Here is an 18,548-nt window from a genome sequence, read left to right on the forward strand (position 1 = left end):
TTTTAAAAAGATATTAATTAATTTAGAAAACAATAACTAAACAATGTTAACATAAAAAAAAATGTTTTACTAAAATATTTATACACTATATTATACAATATATTATATCCATAATAACAAAATACCTGTTACTAATAAGTCTGTACACTTCTATACTTAAAAACTTAAGTTACTTAAAATTTATTAAATTAAAGTTATTCATATTGTTTATTCTTTGATCCACATCAAATCTATGCCTTTGTCTGGGATCTCCAGGCGCGGCCTGTTTCCGACGAGGATCATTTGGGACTGCCATCATTTGTGGACACATTATAGGAGATGGCATATGTCTCATGTCACTGTCCATGGGCCGTTGGTGTACCAATGTATTAGGTGTTGGTAACAGGGGAGGCCGTAAAACTGATGTGCAAGGGTTAACATCTTGTTGTGGTTTGCGAGGATCACGAGGAGCACTCTTTTGAGGTGCTGCTTGTCTTATAATAGTAGCAACCGCTACAGGAGCACTTTGACTAAACATTGGGTCTCTAGCTGCGGCTATACTGCGTCTAAGACGTGGATCATCAATTCCCATCTATTTAAAAAAAAAATGTATTAAGTTGAAGTATGGACTGTGACCTAATTTAAGAATATTGTAACATTTACTGTTGGAGGAATCTTAGAATAATCTGGCACGGAAACTTGAGTTGGCACAAGTTGATATTTCATTGGCGGATGACTATCAATTGAAGCTTGTATTTCTGTCGCTGCTGCGGCTGGGAATTGAAACGGCAACTGTCTAAGATCGACATCAGATTTTCCTAACTCCATTGCGGTACCACTATTAGAGGTAGGGCTAGCAGGAGATTCAACTAAACAAATATTTCTGTAGAACAAAAAATATAAACTCATTATTAAAAAGTCACATACATAAACATGCTTTAATAAAAAGCTAAAAAATATGTGATTTGGACAAAATATCTTACTTTTCTTGTATTGGTTCTTCAAAAGGCTGTTCCAAAGGATTCAGATGAAATGGAGATGTTTGTTCTTTTATTGATTGATCATTTCCAGATTTTGCTTTTATACTGTTTAATAGTTTTGCTATATCTTCACTTATAGTAATTTTGTTAAGATCAACCTGATGAAAACATACACGGTTATAATAATAAGTATTATCAGTCATAACTACATAGAAATAAAATATCAGAACGACTAGCACTAAACAGCATTTTTACCTCAGGAACATTAGCTGTTGAAAAAACCATTAATCTAGTTAAAGGAATTAGTCTAGCAAATAACAATGTCGTCTTTAATATATTGACCAACTTGCTTAGCACATTAAATAGTATTCAAAACCAAAAAAACATCAATGAAAATACCAATAATATCATTAACCTTCTCAATACTTCCAATAAACAAAATAATATTAACATGGATACCAAACCCCGTTAGAATAAATGAAATTTAAAGAGCATATTTTACATCAAAACAAGACGCCAGTAACAATACAGCTTTTTCCAAAGATGACCTAAAAAATGTTTAACAAATTTATGGCGTACTGAAAGGTACACCCTGAAAGTAATTAAATAACTTATTTTAAATTGAGAGTAACACTCCAATTTTGGCTAATGAGTAATGACATTGTAATAGAAAATTATTTCAAATAGTAAAAAAAAAAACATGTATACATATTTAAAATTAACTAATAATTCACATAATAATATAAAAAAATATAAAATGTTAATAAACTTTGGGTGTGTTACTTGAAATTGAAAAATTGTATATTTACTTGTTCTACTTTTGAATCTTGTGAGCCAGAAACTGAACATGTTGGAAATGGTTCATTACCAGAATTTTGTAACGAACTTAACAAGTTATTAATAGAATTAGGAGCCGATGGGTCTTGACTATCGCTGGAATAATGATCTTCATGGTTACTACAGTGATCGTCACTTCCTTCAGTATCGTTGTACTAAAATAATAAATATTAAAATTTTAAATGGTACAAAAAAGTTGTTAATATATAATATTAAAGACAACAGAAATGTATATTTATTAAATAATTTTCAGGAAGCAAAATAGACTTGGAAGTCGTAGTAGGATGGCAAAGTTGATAAGTCACTTTTTGTTAATTTTAGTGTAATTATATCATTATATTATAAAATAGGTATCACAAAATATGGTATGTCTCAATGCTTCCAAGGCTTTCAATACTCAAACTATTAAATATGATAAAGCAATATTTAAGAATACATTTTGATGTTATATCAAAATTAATTTTCCCATAAGTTATAAAAATAACATAATTATCAACATGTGCCTATCAACACTCGAGGCTTTTCCGAATTGAAAATTAATGCTTTAATTGCATTAACCATTGGTTAAATGCTTTAACGAGAAAAAAACTTTTGTAAAAACAAAGTCGACAAAATAAAACATTGAGCTTACGTATTTTTGTTGAACTTGAATTCTTTTTAAAAGCTCCTTCTGCTTTTTTGGCAATTGTTGCTCTTTACTTTCATTTGGAAATTTTTCTTCGTCGATAACAAGATCTAACAAAAATTATTAGTTATATATATTTTTTAAATTTATAATAGCTCTAAGTAAAACAAATTTAATAGAATCTTTCACATTTACACACCATTGAATTCATCGTCATTGTCACTAAGCTCATCCAACATTATTGGATCGCCAATAGACATGGGTAATTCTTCTTTTCTGTGTCTCGATTTTTCTAACCGTTTTTGTTCATATCTTTCTTCTCTATGCTTTTTTCGAGCTGCTTTATTGTGTTTCTGTTTTTTATCATGTTTTCTACTTCTATGTAGTGAGCGGCTGTTCGATTGCGAATTCGTGAACTGTTCATTTTCATTTATTTCACTGTAAAAAAAACAAAACAAAAAAACATTCCTAAGGTAAATTGTTGTTTACATTATATAATGGTGTAATGAAAAATATTATTAATAAAATAACTTACAAGTTATTGTCAACAATTTCATCTCTTGAAGGTGACGGCATAGGAGTACTATTATTATTGTTATTTGCTTCTGAAAATGTAATCACAACAATTATTCCATTTTTTTTTTCTTTAATCAAATAACAGTTAAATACATTTATCTATACAATTTAATAAATTTTATATAAATACCTGAATCGTCTTCTGAATTATTCTTTTCAGTAGTTTTTAAAGCTGGAGGAACAGGTATTTGCATTTCTAATAACGACGGAATTTTATTCTTATCATTTTTAACATTAAAATTATTTTCTACTATTGCTTTGGGTTCTTCTTCATACTTATTCTAGAATTCCGAACATTACAAAATATTATAGTTAAAACTTCAATGATATTTTTTGCAATTTAACAAAATTGGACTTGTAATACATACCTTAAAATCATCAGTTTTAAAATCATCATAATCTGGTGGATCGTAACGTATTTTTCCAAATGACTAAATGACAAAGAAATAAAATAAATAGTTTTTCTTATTGATTGATTTTGTTGTATAAACATACAAAATGTTTACAAAAACTTGTTTATTTTTAAGTGTGTTTTTAACATACAAAGTGTTTTATTTAAGTATTTATTAAATTATATTTTTTTTATTCACAACCATTAATTACAAATAATAAAATGCTGTAATATCTACCTTAAGAAGCATTTTTTTCTGGTCATCATCTAGTTTTGCATGACTAAATCGACAATTTGGTTCAGAATAGCATTTCATACCAGTATGAAAATATTTACAAGGGAATTCACTATGCATAAAAGTACAGCGATCTTCTTTACTGCAACGATCCATTAAATAAAATTTACATAGTTCCATTTTTCGGCCATTCGGTTGTTGATGTGAGTAAGTACAGTTATTTTCCTAAAAAAAAAATTATAATTAACACTATTTTGATTTTTAATTATATTAATTTAGTTTATATTTTACCTTAAGGCATTTGCCCTGAAGAAAATATTGACAAATTTTTTCTTCGTCTTCTGGTCGTTTTACTTTTAACGGAGGACCAGAACCCATACGCCGTTTTGGTCCCATACCTCTATTATTACGACGGTCTATATCAATGCCTCCTCTTCTACCTCTACCTCTCCGCCCGAAATTATTATCTCTGGAATGACGGAAGTCTTCTCCTCCACCATCTTCTTCTAAAATTAAAAATATTTCAACACCAAACATATAAAATTACAATAATAAAGTTTTGAAACTAATTAGTTTACCAAAGTCCCGAGAAAACGATTCAAAGTTTGTTGATTCAGGACTAGCTCCTCTGACATACAACATCTCGTCTTCATTGACTCCATCTGCTGGCTCAACTGGATTATCGTTATTCTTTCTCTTATTAAATATCCCCTATAAAATACATTCCAGTCAGTAATCAATTTATATATATTGTGCTATAAATATAAACTGCAAATACATTATTTCTGTTCAAAGGTTCTTTTTCATCTATCTGATCAAATCTTCTTCTTTTCCGTCTAGGTCGATCGTCATCCATCTGATGACCAAAATCACGTTTAATCATAGAACCTTTATTTCTAGGAAATCTATCGGTCCTAGGTCTACTGTTGTTGAATCCTGCAAAAGGCTTACTCGTTCCCATATGCATTTTTGAATAAGACTGTTGAGATCGAGACCCCTATAAATCGTATACAAATAATAATAACTAATAAATAATAATGTAGTTGTATTTTTATATGCATTTACCGAATCCCATTGCTGTTCAAAATCTTTTTCCTTCGGTCCTTCACCGGGACAATTCTCATTTACTAACGATTGTTTCATTTCTGAAGTTTTTTCACATGATTCTGGAACCTTTGTTTCCACTTCACCTTCATCTTCTTCATCAAAAATTTCTCCATCCTCAATGTCTTCTTCATTTTCATTTTCACAATTATTGGCATTTCTAAAAAAATAAAAACTAATAAATTAATCATCTAATCCCACTCGATATTAAAATAAAAACAAAAATAACATTAAAACCATGTGCAAACCAAAATTAAAAGAATTTAAGAACATTTGGAACTAATTAAATATAATAATTATCAAAGGAAGACAATTTGAACAATTAGTTCTAAAGAACTAACTTAGAGTATAAAATATGTATCCAATTTTTAAAAAAAATATAATCATATATTATTTTTAATTAGTTTTGAAATGAATCTTTATACATTTTAAATGAAATAATATTAAAAATGGTATAGAAAAACCTTATTTTTAAGTGTCGGCTATACACTTTGTTAAAAAACTTTAAATGTATTATTTAATTTAAAATGAGTACCTTATATATTTTAATAAGTTAACAATACAATTAGTTAATTAGAGATTAAACTAAAAATTGTCTATCGAGTAGTATTATTATATACTATTATTATATTTCAATAGTATTTTATAACGTTTTTATTCAAAATAATTATTTGAAAAAAAATAAACTATTAAAATTTTGTATGTTGAGATAATTTGTTTATAGGCCTTTTCAAAATGGCCAATGATCATTTGGTAATTTTTATAAATACATTTTAATGACTAAATGTTATTAGCAAACATCATATAAAAATATATTAAATAACCAAGTATTAAGTGTTTATCTCAACTTAAAACTGATAATGTTTGGTCTCAAATTAAGTAGGTATTTAAATAGTTGGATAATAAAAAATCTAAGTGTATAAAATAAAATTATACTTGGATCACACAAATAATTTAATTCAACTTAACCAAACTTAATAAAGAAACTTCAAATTTGTTTAAATTATTCATTTGGTTTATTTAGTTGGATAAAAATAAATTAAGTGAATTATAACATTAAAACATGTTTTAGTAGTATACATTTAAGATGTAACACATTTACAAGTGTACACATAATTGAGGACTAAATAAATAAATTTGTTATTAAAATAACAATACTCCAAAAAAACTTCCATAAATGTGTACGTCAATTGAACTTTATTTAATAATATTAAAGTCCTTAATTGTAATAATTGCATAGCTCATAGACCATAAAATAATACTACTAATTAGAAGACTACATATTCAATTTATAAAAAAAAATACTCGAATATGTTTGACGTTCAGATAACAGTCAAAACGAGATTTAGCAAGCGTAATTAAGCGTTTCTTTGTATAATATTTCAATTGAAATTCACTATTGAAACCATCTTTGTTCCCTATATTTTATGATTTATTTATTTTTCAACTATTATTATTTATGTTCTAATTTATTTTATCAACAATATTTGGTTGCACATTAATAGTTTTCAGAAGTTTTAAAAACAATAAACCCACGTTTAACAAATAAACAATAAAGTTCAAACTTCATATGTATACAATAATTATTATATTCAAATCGAGATAATATATTACGAAAATAATGAATACCTACACCGAATAAAAGTTAAACAAAAGGCAGAAATACTATTTGTTTAATCGACACGTGTAGCACAAACAAAGTCTAAAAACAAATGCCAAAATTAAAAATAAGTCTGTTATTATGATGATAATTATTATTATTATTATTATTATAAGTAACATAATCGATAACCTCAGAAAATCGTCTCGATATTTTTTTTGTCTTAAATATCGATAATTAACTAAACCAATACGAAATTATAAATCAAATATCAATAAATATGTTAAAAAGTTTTGGCATATTATTATATTTAATTTGCCGTAAAAGTTCTTTGAATTGTTAAAATTCGTTATTAGATCTAGCAAGTGACCGGAATATAGTGCGAAAAATAAACCAAAATCGTTGGAAATTATATGCAGAACCAGACTTTATATCACTACTATACATCATACATTAACGAAACAGATGAACCGATACTAAAATAATTCATTACAAAATACTGAGAAGTACAAAACAAGTAACACAACAATAGGTAAACAAAAAAAAAACTCCTGATATAGTTTAGATAAAAGCTATTTACAACGGTTTTAACCGAAAAAATGTCAAAATAATTTTTCTGTTTGCTACGCCGATTATATAAATCTATTAACCAGACATGATTTGACAACGTCGCATTTTTAATTTATTCTATGCCAATTAGCAATAAAGCCTAATATATCGAGCGAATAGAAAAGAGAAAAACAGAAATAGCAATAGAACTTCCGGCATCTTGAAATTGTGTTTAGTAAAGTAAACTGTGAAGTCGCTAAAAATATCCATACAATTTTTAAAAAACAACTGGCACCAGAATAAATAATTTTACATTATTACAATTTCCAACAATAAAAATGTCATTAAAACAGACGTATTTAACATACACACCAAAATCTAAAATAATAAAAAACCTTTATTTTTCTATCAATCAGGGAAAAACCATAGCATGTATTATGTAGCGTTTAACGATTTTGCGGAACCCCGGAAGAACATCCGATATAGGGCATTGTAAAAATGAATATCGGTCATGGCCATAGAAACAACGATTTACCCTCGTTCCTCTCCAGCTTCCGCGGAAAATCTAAACTGAGGCATTCCTCCCCCTCGGATTACCACTATAACTTATATTAAACTTATTAACTATAATAATAATAATCATAATTAAAAACGGTTCAACAATCGTAACTTGCTATTTTACATTACAAAAATCAAAACGATTAATTATGAAATAACCAGTACGTAGGTATAAATTACTAAACGCGTTTATAAAAAAACTATATAAATAAATTATATTTTATTGATTTATATTGCTGTTTTATACTGATACCTTTGAGATACATCACTTTGTAGGTCTAATACCATATTTTGTGATTATGTGTGTATTTGTGGGTGGGACGTTATAGTATTATACTCAATAAAATAAGTCGTTGGACATAATATCGTATTACAACGACACAATATAAAGCATCATAAAATTAATAAAAATCCGCCTTGCTTTTTGGACAACAAAATTGTATCCGATTCAGATAGTTTTTGGATGATTAATAATAATTTGTAAAACAGAACAGTCGACGATCGTTGGTGACGGTGACGGCAATTATTGTTATGCGGTTGACCGTCATTCATTTAGTAGATAATGGTAACACCACCGTACAACCAATCAACAAATGGCGGCCCATACACGATACTACGAAACATAGAAGAAACAAAAAAAAATTTATCGCGTTGACTGTAATGTTAAAGCGTTAATCTATCTTCGTGTTATGTAAAAAACAATAAAAAAGAAAGGTGAACCGGGATAATGAGTCATGACGATAACATGAAATTCAAGCGAAAAATCGTAAAAGAGAAGGGGAACAAGATGCACAACGCATACACTATAATCGGTAATCCGACAATCAATAGTTGAATCTGGTAAATAAAGAAAAATCAAGATGGCGTCCAAAGCGGCTGCGCACATACCGACACTACGATAGACGGACAACATCCTGTACATTTATATGATTATGATATTAAACGCGTGAAAAATGATAATCGATTTTTTTTTTTACTTTTTTTACCTTTGACCGAATGCGTAAATCATGATCCTTATCTGTAATTTTCCGAAATTCCATAAAACATCTAATACTAATATAATAGTTCAGAATATTACGTATTCCCCAAAAAAATTACTGATAATTTCGCACACGGCCTTGATTTGCACAGTGATACATAACAATTTAACGTTAATATATGAGAAGTAATAGATGTAAAATGTGTTCCCTGATAATAGGGAGGCATCTTTTTGCTTATTTGTTTTACTGCACCTTTCATCGAGTAAATTTGTTGGCCCGTCTAAATTGGCGACAAGGGCCATTTTATCGGAGGCTGTTCGTCGCTTTCTTTGAGGACAGATTACCCAATAATATGCGTAATTCGAAGATGCTGTGTGTGTTTGTAATAAACAATGTTAAAAAATTAAAAATCTCGAATACCGTACTGGTATTTGTTAAGTAAAAAAAATAAAACTTAATTACGAAAATTAAACACTTTTTCGATTCACTAAAGTTAATTATTTGACATATTTATAATTTATAATATTTATGGACTTATGGATTATTACTATTATTATTATAATGATATAATATATCGTTTCTACTACTTATTATTAGTACTGTTTAAATGCAGGCATCTTGAAAATATTTGACAATACATCGATGCAAACATTAGGCAGCGTTCCGACTTTTACGCGGCTTCACTTAAAATGTCGGTCGGGTCGGTCGGTCGGACCGTCCTTGGTAGCCGAGGAATGCATTCACCGCTCGCCATAACATTGGTGATGAAGGAGGGTGGTGGGGATAACGGTGTAGCGCTCAGCACGGAACAGCCGCTGCCCGCTACGACGACGTTGAACACAACCCGATTTTCACAGCCCCTCCCTCCCTGCCACCTCGCTACACACCGCCTTCCACGTATATCTTTTGCCATGTTGCCATTTTGGTAGAAAATATAATGACACCTAGAGAGCGCTAGGTACATAGTTTACTGTCAAAAGAAAAGCACTTAGGTATAACCACCCGTAGGGCAAAAGGTTACCTAGTTAACAGCCGTTCAAACTTCAGTCTAGGGATTGACCTCTATTAATCAAATTTATTGATAAATATAAAATATCTTAATATCAATAAGGTTTTTTCAATAATTTACAAACATATACAAATAAATCGACGATAACACATTAATAAAATATAATATCAACCTAAGAAAAATATCACAAAATATTGATATTTTAATTTTAAACTGAGGATATATTTTCCCCATCGCTAGTTTCTTTCCTAGAATTTTCTAACCGTTTTCTAACTATAAAGAGTTGTTTGAATCCCACCGTTGCTGGGTAGAAGTGTGTAGTAACTAGAAATAATTGTAGAAAGTTTCGATAAAGTATATTTTCAGTGTCACTTGGAGATTAGCGAATCCTCTCCCCCATCTCAAATACATTTGACTACAGTACTGATGTTATTTTTGAAATTGTCTAATACAATTTGCAATTTAAAAACCAAACCTTGTTTTACGACGGTTGTTTAAAATGGATAAGTCTAGTTTTAGGCACTTCTACCAATTTAAGGGCTTTCGACCAGAAATAACTTAAGTATTTATTGTAAGAAAATAATTGAGAACTGTAACATGAACATTAGATATAATACAATATACCAAAAATATCAATAAATAATAACATAAATCAAATATTTTTATAATATAACAGATAGGTACAAAATCTTTTTAATAAAATAAAATGAGAAATAAATGCGAATAATTTAATCAACACATCAAGATAAAAGATAAATAAATTATTAGGTAACATCGTTATCTGCTTCATTGCATGTGTCAGTTTGTTCGGTTTCTTCTTTAACGATTTCTTTCTAAAGAAAAAAACAATTGTTAATTTTATAATTACATATTATTGTAAAAATAGTGGTTAGTAAGTACAAAATTGCAATTAAAAAATATTCATCAACAACAATATTTATTGTGCGGTCCCTAAGTATTTTTTTTTCAAAATTTCTATCGCAGGGTTAAATACGAATTTTGTAGGCTACTGGATTTTGGCCAAACCGAAGGTATACGACTATACTTATAAGGGAAAATTTAGTATTTTTGCAGTCATAGCAAACGAACAGATTTAAGACAATTAAATACATATGTTTTACGAATAAAGGATGAAAGTTAAATATTTCTTAGTATTGAAAAATTTAGTAAAATACGTACCTACGTCCTACAAGTATAAAAAAAATAATTTTCCAAATATTCAAATTTTCCGGAAAAATGAGTGTCTTACATCAGATGGATCACCCTGTATAATAAGCTCAAAATATTAGAAAAATGATCAAGTTGTTTTGACGAATGATCTATTTGTGGTCTCCGTAATACAAGTTAATATTTCGAAAGACTTAAAAAAAAAACAGTATTATTTCGTCACAAAATTTGTTTACAATGATTATAATTTACAACCATTGAGGCAGATTTGAGGGGGGAAAGGGAGAACCCCTATGCAACGCATAGTTCCTAAATAATTGTCGTGTTTGTCTGTAAGAATATAAGGATTTTAAATTATAAAAATGTTTAGCTCGTGAGAAATGGACAATGGTTTACGGAAAAGTATAGACCTATACCATAAATTTCTGATAAATAATCTTGGTAACCGGAAATTGTACACAACAGACAAAACGTATGTAATTTCATGCACCATAAATAAAATTTGTATAATACAATTATTTTATGTGGAAAAACCCAACAATATAACTGACGGATATGTAAGCAAAACCTTAAACCAGCAACTGTTTTAATTCTCAAAACTTTGTTGAGCTATTATGAATAATGAATTATTACAAATCAAACATAATAATGTCGTGACTAAAAAAAAGAAACATGTTTTATTTGCCCTTTAGGAAACGAATAACAGTAAGTATAGATCCAGTAATGCATGATGTGAACATAACGTGTATGTAGATGAATATTTAATTTTCATAGTGGCGTGACGAAAACCTTTAAACTTTTAAGTGGCCCCTACACGTTCAATAATATTGAGACAGTAAAACTGGATCAATAAATTGTGCAAAGAACAAGTTTTTTTCTAAACCTTTACTACACATTTTTATTACTCAAAATTAAGTGAAATATTATCATTTATAATACAAATTTAATTGAAAATATCATACTACCCATACGGACAATTAATATTATAATAATATTTCAAAGATTCAGATAAAGTACTGGGCAAAATTCACATTTTACTCTACTCATTTTTCTTTTTTAAAAATATACTTTACTATTTATAGAATTGGAAACATTCTTTTTAATGTGTACAATGAATGTCCGATTTTGAAAAACATTTAATTTTAGATTTTTTTTTTGTTCGAGAAAAAATTGTGAATTTTTCAGAAAACGAATGGCTAATTGTATTATTTAATAATGCGCGCGATAAATTTCGATACCTGATTTCATGTTTCAATTTAAATCGTGCAGTCTTTCAACACAACAATAATGTATTTTAAAAATAATTCAATACTATTTAATTGATTAGTTACAATATTTTCACTTTATTTTGTCACAGGAAATCAAATACATATTACCACAAATATGAAATTCGTACGCAAGAATTATTTTCAAAATAATATTAGGTATTATACTGATAGTTCATCAAACCTTAATAACACATATACGGTATTTTTTTATTTATTATACTTCCCAATTACAGTATCCCTAATATAGATGAGCTATGTAATTGCACAATATTAATCGCGCATGTACAGTTTAAGAGACGCACCAACTTATTTATTAAGGCGTTCGGTATAGGCAATTTTTCGCAAATTTTCATTTAGAGAATTATATTGCATACTTATCGATTATAAGTATAGTACGAGCACAGAATAAAATATTTGAAACTCATTTGATCATTTTAAGCAAAAACATAAGTTACCATAAAAATAATAAATAGTAAAAGTTAATATAAAAAAACACGGATGTTTTTTAATACTCTTTTTGGAGTTGTTTTTAAAAAAAGTGGAGTTGAAATTTGAAATGTGGAAAGTACTTTTATGGGTCAGCTGTGAGAGTAAAAATTAAATATTATTTTTGTGGCGGTTTCCCTTTCAATAAGAGTCAAAAATTATTGTCCAATCAATTGGTTCATTCCTAGTAGTAACAAAATAATAGTAAATGGAGGGAGAATTGTGGAGGGATTTATTTAATTCATGGGATGGGCCCCCCAAATATATTTTGCCTTATGGTTCAAAATGTCTAAATAAGGCCCTGATGAAAAGATGTTATAAAGATAAAAGGTTATAACTAGTTGCCAGTTCCAGAGATGCAATCTCAAAATTAAAAAGTGTATAAAAATAAATACCAGCAAAATATAGTAAATACAAATTAAAGTAGAAATACATAACCTCTTTATGCACTGTAGAATGATGGTAAAACACCATACTGATTCCTGCACTCCAACATTGTTTGAGAACTGGATCAACTAACCATCTTTTGTCTGCACAATGATGCCAACATGATAAATCATTGGTACAGTCACTATCGACTGGAGGTCCTTTTGTTTGAATATTGTTTACACAACGAGTACATTTTATTCTATGTAAAAAAACAGAATATTATAAATTAATAAAATAATTTTTCAATTAATTTTTTTAAAGTTCAAATGAGTCCCAAGTTCATATGAGTTTTACAACACCAAATTATTAAAGAACTTCTACCAAGTTTGGCCTTTGGCAAGCATAAGTACAATATTAAATTTAAAAAAAAAATGTATATATAATTAATATTTGCCATTTAAACAATTATGTAATATAAATTATTTTCTAAATTTTTTACTTGTCATGTGTATCACTAATAGTGTCTTGACGGAGGAAAAACAAGGCGCGTAATTCAGAGGCTGTAAAATGCCTAGCAACATCTTCTTCACAGTCAACTACACTCGAACTTAATGCTTTTTTATGTGCTTGCCTCTGCATCATTTTTTCTTCAATAGTTCCAGTCTATGAACATTAATAATAAATTAATAAATTGGTAAAATAAATGTAATAAAAACAAAAAAATTACTGCTAAAAATCTATAAACGAAACAAGGTTTTTTCTGGCCATCTCTCCATACTCTAGCCATTGCTTGATCATCATTAGCGGGATTCCAGTCTGGATCGAACATAACTAAACGATTGGCACCAATCAAATTTAAACCACAGCCTCCGGCTTTTGAACTCAACATAAATAAAAACGTACCACTTGTTGGGCTATTTATGTCATCAACAGCCTATAAATAAAAAAATATTGGTAAATATTAAAAGATTAATACAATTTTTTTACAATGTCAAAATATTCTAATTTGTAAGGAGATATTTTTATGTAATTCTAAAAATAAATTGAGAGAAATTGTGTACATGTATTGTGACATGCACATGTATAAAGAACATTTGGTTGGATAACTTAATATGTAAGCAGGAGGAATTTCTTTCAAGGATCAGACATCATATACTTTGACATACGTCGTATCATTTGAAATACATAGAAGTTCTCTCAAAACTTCCTGTCACCTATGGACGCTAATAATGTCCAGCTATGACTTATATACTTCAATTAACTTCAATTAATTACTTCCAGCGAACGCTGGACCTACTAATAGGTAGTGATAATAAGATATTTCTTTTGTTCAAAGAATAATTTTGGCTTCATTTCATACTTAGCAATCTTTAATTAATAGGTAGTATTTGTTGGTTAGGATTAATTTGACAGCTTAGAATAATTGAAATGTACATTTTTTTTCAAATAATAATAATATGTATATATATATATTATTACACAACACGACTTACTTTTGCTCTTTTTTTAGCAGTCATAGATCCATCTAATCGAACAAACGTATAGTTGCGTAGTTTAGCTAGTCGTTCAAATAGTTCCAATGTTTGAGTATAATTAGATATAAGTACTACTCGGTCGGTAGTTGTTGATTTTATAACAGCTAGCATAGTGTCCAGAACCATTAATTTAGATGATAATTCAATCATCAGTCGATTTCTGCAAAATAATTGTTAGATTAATTAATTTTGAAACATGAATTTATCTTTCATACGTGTAAAAAAATGTTTAATATTAAATATTTTAGCCACTTAAAATTAATAAATATTTTTTTGGGGGATGGGGGAGGATAATCAGTTTTCAAAATAAACAGTACAGTGTACTAACAAATAATACTGTATTAATTTCATTTATGATTAATGTACCAATTGTAAAACTTTTTTTAATAAAAAAATATAAAACGAACTATATACTATTGTTTTTAGTGATAATTTTACCCGTCTGATTTTTTTTTTAAAAAGCATAATACATTTAAAAACAATTTATTTAGATTTTCTTCAAAGATTATTTAAATATTTTGTTCTTAATTATTTATAGTTTTTTAAGGTTTAAAATTACTTTGACTGAGCAGCAACATATGTTGCTGGCAGCAATTGTTTGGCATTTTCAAATCCATCAGTTCCGTTCATCACTTTGTCCACAATAAGATCTGGATGTGCACACAGTTTTTTCAACAATGTTATTGCAGCTAAGGCATTAGTAGTGACTTTACCTTCCTCACCTAGAAAAAAAATGGAACTAAGTACATAAGTATGCTAGAATTTATAGTTATACTAATACTAAATGAAAAAAACAGCAGCACACATGATAATAATTTTTGTTCTTATTGAAACATAGTTAAGAGAGGGAAAATATTAAAATAAAATAATAATATTGTGTTTACTTTTAATTGATTTAGTAACCATATCTGATTTCAGTAAATGCTGATATAAATCAATTTGTAAAGGTGTTAATTTAACGCATACAACATGTTCGGTTTTGACTGGTAAGTATTTTGAAAGCAACGCCGACGTTCTTCGAATTAGACATCGATTTACTAATGCTATTAATTGCTCCAAACGTTCTCTGGCCTTTTGTCGCTCAGAGTCAGTAGCACAAGAGTCTTGGCCACGAACAATGGGTGTTTCATATTGTCTACGAAATTCTTGTGCAGTCCCTAAAATTCCTTCATTGACAAAATGTACTAAGCTAAAATATTCCAGCAAATCATTTTGTATAGGAGTGCCAGATAACAGTACTCTTCGTTTTGCTTTCAATGACATTAAAGAGCGATAAGTTTGGTTTTCACAGTTTTTCAATCGATGTCCCTGATGAAAATAAAATTGAGTATGTATCTGATATCACAGGCTGAGCTATAATAAATTATTTACTTCATCGCATAACACAAGCCCAATATCATCAGCATTTTGTAACATGTTTGCATGACTCCGAAAAGTTTCATAAGATATTACTAATATTGGATCCGTTGTTCGACGACCTCTCGCTTGAACAAATCCATTAATTAGTTTGTCTACTTGTTCTTTGCCACCCCCATCCACTGGTAAAGCTCCGATACGACCTCCCAACCATTTCTTTATTTCATTACACCAATTCTGGAATACAAATTAACAAGTCGTTATAATAAATTAATATTCCAAAGTATTTGACATAAAAATAAATTTGAGAAAAATTAAACGATTACTTTTCAAAAAAAAAAAAAAATGAATCATTACTTTTACTAAAGAACTAGGTGTGACAATTATAGCTTTAAATATTGTAGGAGAAGCATCAGGTCCTTGCTTTAATAATGTCCACATCAAAGTGATGCATTGAAGGGTTTTACCCAAACCCATTTCATCTGCCATGATGCACCCATATGCATTTTCTATTCGCACTCCAGTCACACACTCGTACATGAACTTAACCCCCTAACATACATTTTTAGTTATTGATTAATAATAAAAATATAGGATAAAATATAATAATAAGACATATTAATTTAAACAAAATGTCAAATCAACATGGATTCATTAAAATAATTATTAACTTCTCTTTGATGAGGTCTCAGTATTTTTGATAAAGCCGGATCTACAACAACATGGACTTGTACCTTATCCCTGAAAACATACTAATTATAATGTAAGAGAATAAATAAATTAAATAATGAAAATATAATTTAAAATTATACATACTTTTCTATTTTCAACAGTTCATGAGCACTTATCTGTGGTGGTGTGTATAAGATTAGTGCATCGGGTGCAGTAGGATCATGCAAAGGGCGCCGGACTCCATCACGACGAACACCTAAAGCTCTGCTTAAACTGCTTCCTGACCAATTTGCAATTGGAACTTTAAATGGTTTGGCTAATATATTTCTTATATTTTGTTCCTAAAAACAAAACAAACATTTACGGTAGTATCCTAATTATATTAATGTATACGATGTGTGTATGATAATCAGTATTGATGGGATTAATTTTTAAATCAGTCCATTCCTCTATTTGTTCTGGAACTAATAGTTTTAAATTTAAAATGAGTAATAAATTAGAAGTATTATTTATGCTTACATATACAGATATTTGTAATGCACATTTTTCATCATCATTTGTTGATTGTTGAGATATTGTAGAGCCTGTAAATTTCTTACACTTGGTAGATTCATTTGAGTCACTTAAAGGCCGTTTACTTGCTTGACTGGGCGCTAAACTTCGGCGCTATAAGAATAAATTGTTCTTGTAACAATTTTAGGGAAATTGTATATAATGAATTTTATATTTTTATATCAAGTAATAAATGAGTTTGGCATGTGTTGATAAGTACGTTAGATATTGCAATGCTTACCATATTTAACTAGGATTTAAAAATAAAATTAAAAATTGAATCTATTATGTTGTCATGATCAGTAATATATGATATAGTATATCAGTAGTAATATTTTAGCAGTATCATGATCAGTTGTTGATTCATGTTTTTTTTTTAAAGATATTTTTGATTTAACATCTTATCCAGTTTCTTTCCAAAAAAAATCTGTAAAAAAATATATTATAGGTAATTTAAAAATTTTAATAAACAATATAATTAAATAGTACAAATTATTTTTTTTGTTAAATTTTCTTTTCTAATATGTATAATGTAGGTATATGATATAAAATATACATTAAATTAATCCATACAATATATTAAATAATATAATTATCATATATTATACATATTATGATAATTGATATGTAAATGTGGTTTTTTATATCACAAGTAAGCGATTATTTTTCTGAATTTTCAGTAAAATTGATCAAGAACTGGTTTGGACTTGCCCATGGAAACATTGACTAAAATGTTCCTGAAAAGAGTGTGTGATCACCTGTTTACAGAAATACTTTAATGACAGTATAAACATCACAATAGCAAGAACCATAAAACCAAATGTTATAATAAATCTCTGGAATGAAGTTAAACTTTGTAGTAGTGCATTTTCTAGAAAGTCTATTGACTTGTCTTTGGAAAGAATTTCAGATGTTCCAACTGATTTAAAACTGATCAACAAAAACAGTTCTAGCCTAACAAGGAATTTCATCAGATTGACAGCCAAAACATTTTGTATTTTTATTTATGATTTATTACAAAATATTACATTTGTCTCAATTAGAAATAAATTGCTGTTTATTGTGAAAAAATAAAATGTTTAGTTATAGTAGACAAACGAGACACTGGCGCTTAATATTATGTCTTATGTAAATACTATGTCAATTATAATAGAAGACATTGATATCAATATTATATTGTATACCATACTATTTACCGTCGATGAAGTTTGAAAAAACGAAATGAAAAATCAGTTTGAATACAAATTTTGAGTTTTCCGTTTTCAATAAGTTGTTAACGATTTAATAAAATTAAATTTATAATTAAATTTTATTTAATTACATCACTACTTGTTAACGAAGTTTTACGCACCATTGTCAAAACAAATTAATTATTTATTATTATTATGTATATACTTAATAATATTTGTATTCCTTAATTCGGCGTTTTATCTGTTATTAATTTTTGAAAATCGAAAAACCTCTAAAATGTACGTGTATGAAGCTAGCAACTCCCAGACAACAATTTATGATTACAGATTTCGGAGGGAATGCGTTGTCCAAAGACGATCGGTCTCTTCTCCACCAGCTGATGCTGCAGGCTGTTGAGTGTTTTTACATGACTTAAGACTTAAGTATACCAATATATTATTATATTTAAGCTATGTCCAAGCAAAGTATGAATATACTCGTTAGTAGGATTTCCTATTTAAATACTTTATAGAATGCCCCCATAGGCTGC

The 18,548-nt window shown here is 28.4% G+C and overlaps 2 protein-coding genes across 5 annotated transcripts; both read right to left on the bottom strand.

Moving 5' to 3' along the window:
- Positions 1-71: 71 nt before the first annotated feature.
- On the bottom strand, positions 72-9,123 carry LOC126834678 (uncharacterized). 3 transcript variants are annotated; one of them, XM_050566779.1, is made up of 15 exons: positions 8,667-9,123; positions 4,689-4,887; positions 4,402-4,620; positions 4,202-4,334; positions 3,915-4,126; positions 3,627-3,848; positions 3,366-3,428; positions 3,128-3,278; positions 2,957-3,026; positions 2,621-2,859; positions 2,428-2,531; positions 1,769-1,951; positions 963-1,117; positions 643-862; positions 72-571 (listed from the first exon to the last, which is right to left on the bottom strand). In XM_050566779.1, the coding sequence occupies exons 1-15, from the start codon at positions 8,714-8,716 to the stop codon at positions 170-172; spliced, it is 2,622 nt and encodes an 873-aa protein (XP_050422736.1). In that variant the 5' UTR covers positions 8,717-9,123; the 3' UTR covers positions 72-169. The 3 variants fall into 3 exon arrangements, with proteins under 3 accessions (XP_050422736.1, XP_050422735.1, XP_050422737.1); XM_050566778.1 differs by having other exon boundaries at positions 73-571; positions 3,915-4,129; positions 8,667-9,122; XM_050566780.1 differs by lacking the exon at positions 8,667-9,123 and adding an exon at positions 7,688-8,235 and having other exon boundaries at positions 73-571; positions 3,915-4,129.
- Positions 9,124-10,078: 955 nt separating this feature from the next.
- LOC126835042 (DNA repair and recombination protein RAD54-like) lies at positions 10,079-18,500 on the bottom strand. Of its 2 annotated transcripts, XM_050567347.1 has the most exons (14): positions 18,025-18,500; positions 17,070-17,255; positions 16,796-16,942; positions 16,421-16,617; positions 16,276-16,345; positions 15,962-16,156; positions 15,620-15,841; positions 15,133-15,556; positions 14,808-14,970; positions 14,207-14,408; positions 13,441-13,647; positions 13,213-13,376; positions 12,783-12,972; positions 10,079-10,256 (listed from the first exon to the last, which is right to left on the bottom strand). In XM_050567347.1, exons 2-14 carry the CDS (start codon positions 17,070-17,072, stop codon positions 10,188-10,190), a joined length of 2,253 nt encoding a protein of 750 aa, XP_050423304.1. In that variant the 5' UTR covers positions 17,073-17,255; positions 18,025-18,500; the 3' UTR covers positions 10,079-10,187. The 2 variants fall into 2 exon arrangements, with proteins under 2 accessions (XP_050423304.1, XP_050423305.1); XM_050567348.1 differs by lacking the exons at positions 16,796-16,942; positions 17,070-17,255; positions 18,025-18,500 and having other exon boundaries at positions 16,276-16,356; positions 16,421-16,519.
- Between the last annotated feature and the right edge of the window lie 48 nt (positions 18,501-18,548).

The sequence above is a fragment of the Adelges cooleyi genome, unplaced genomic scaffold, assembly GCF_023614345.1.
Source record: "Adelges cooleyi isolate 19-005CV unplaced genomic scaffold, UGA_ACOO_1.1 ACOO_flye_CR_arks_rails_tigmint_CR_PRNA_21, whole genome shotgun sequence".
Lineage (NCBI taxonomy): Eukaryota > Metazoa > Arthropoda > Insecta > Hemiptera > Adelgidae > Adelges > Adelges cooleyi.

Bases quoted from the DNA above. Each gene is read 5' to 3' on its own strand.
- LOC126834678 (XM_050566778.1), bottom strand. From the start codon at position 8,716: ATGGCCCTTGTCGCCAATTTAGACGGGCCAACAAATTTACTCGATGAA. The intron at 3,027-3,127 runs GTATTTATATAA...TTACATTTTCAG, and splicing joins TAATTCAGAAGACGATTCAG to AAGCAAATAACAATAATAAT. The intron at 1,952-2,427 runs GTAAGCTCAATG...TTATTATTTTAG, and splicing joins TTCAAGTTCAACAAAAATAC to TACAACGATACTGAAGGAAG.
- LOC126835042 (XM_050567347.1), bottom strand. The intron at 16,346-16,420 runs GTATGTATAATT...GTATGTTTTCAG, and splicing joins GAACTGTTGAAAATAGAAAA to GGATAAGGTACAAGTCCATG. The intron at 14,409-14,807 runs GTAATTTTAAAC...ATTATTTTGCAG, and splicing joins TATGTTGCTGCTCAGTCAAA to AAATCGACTGATGATTGAAT.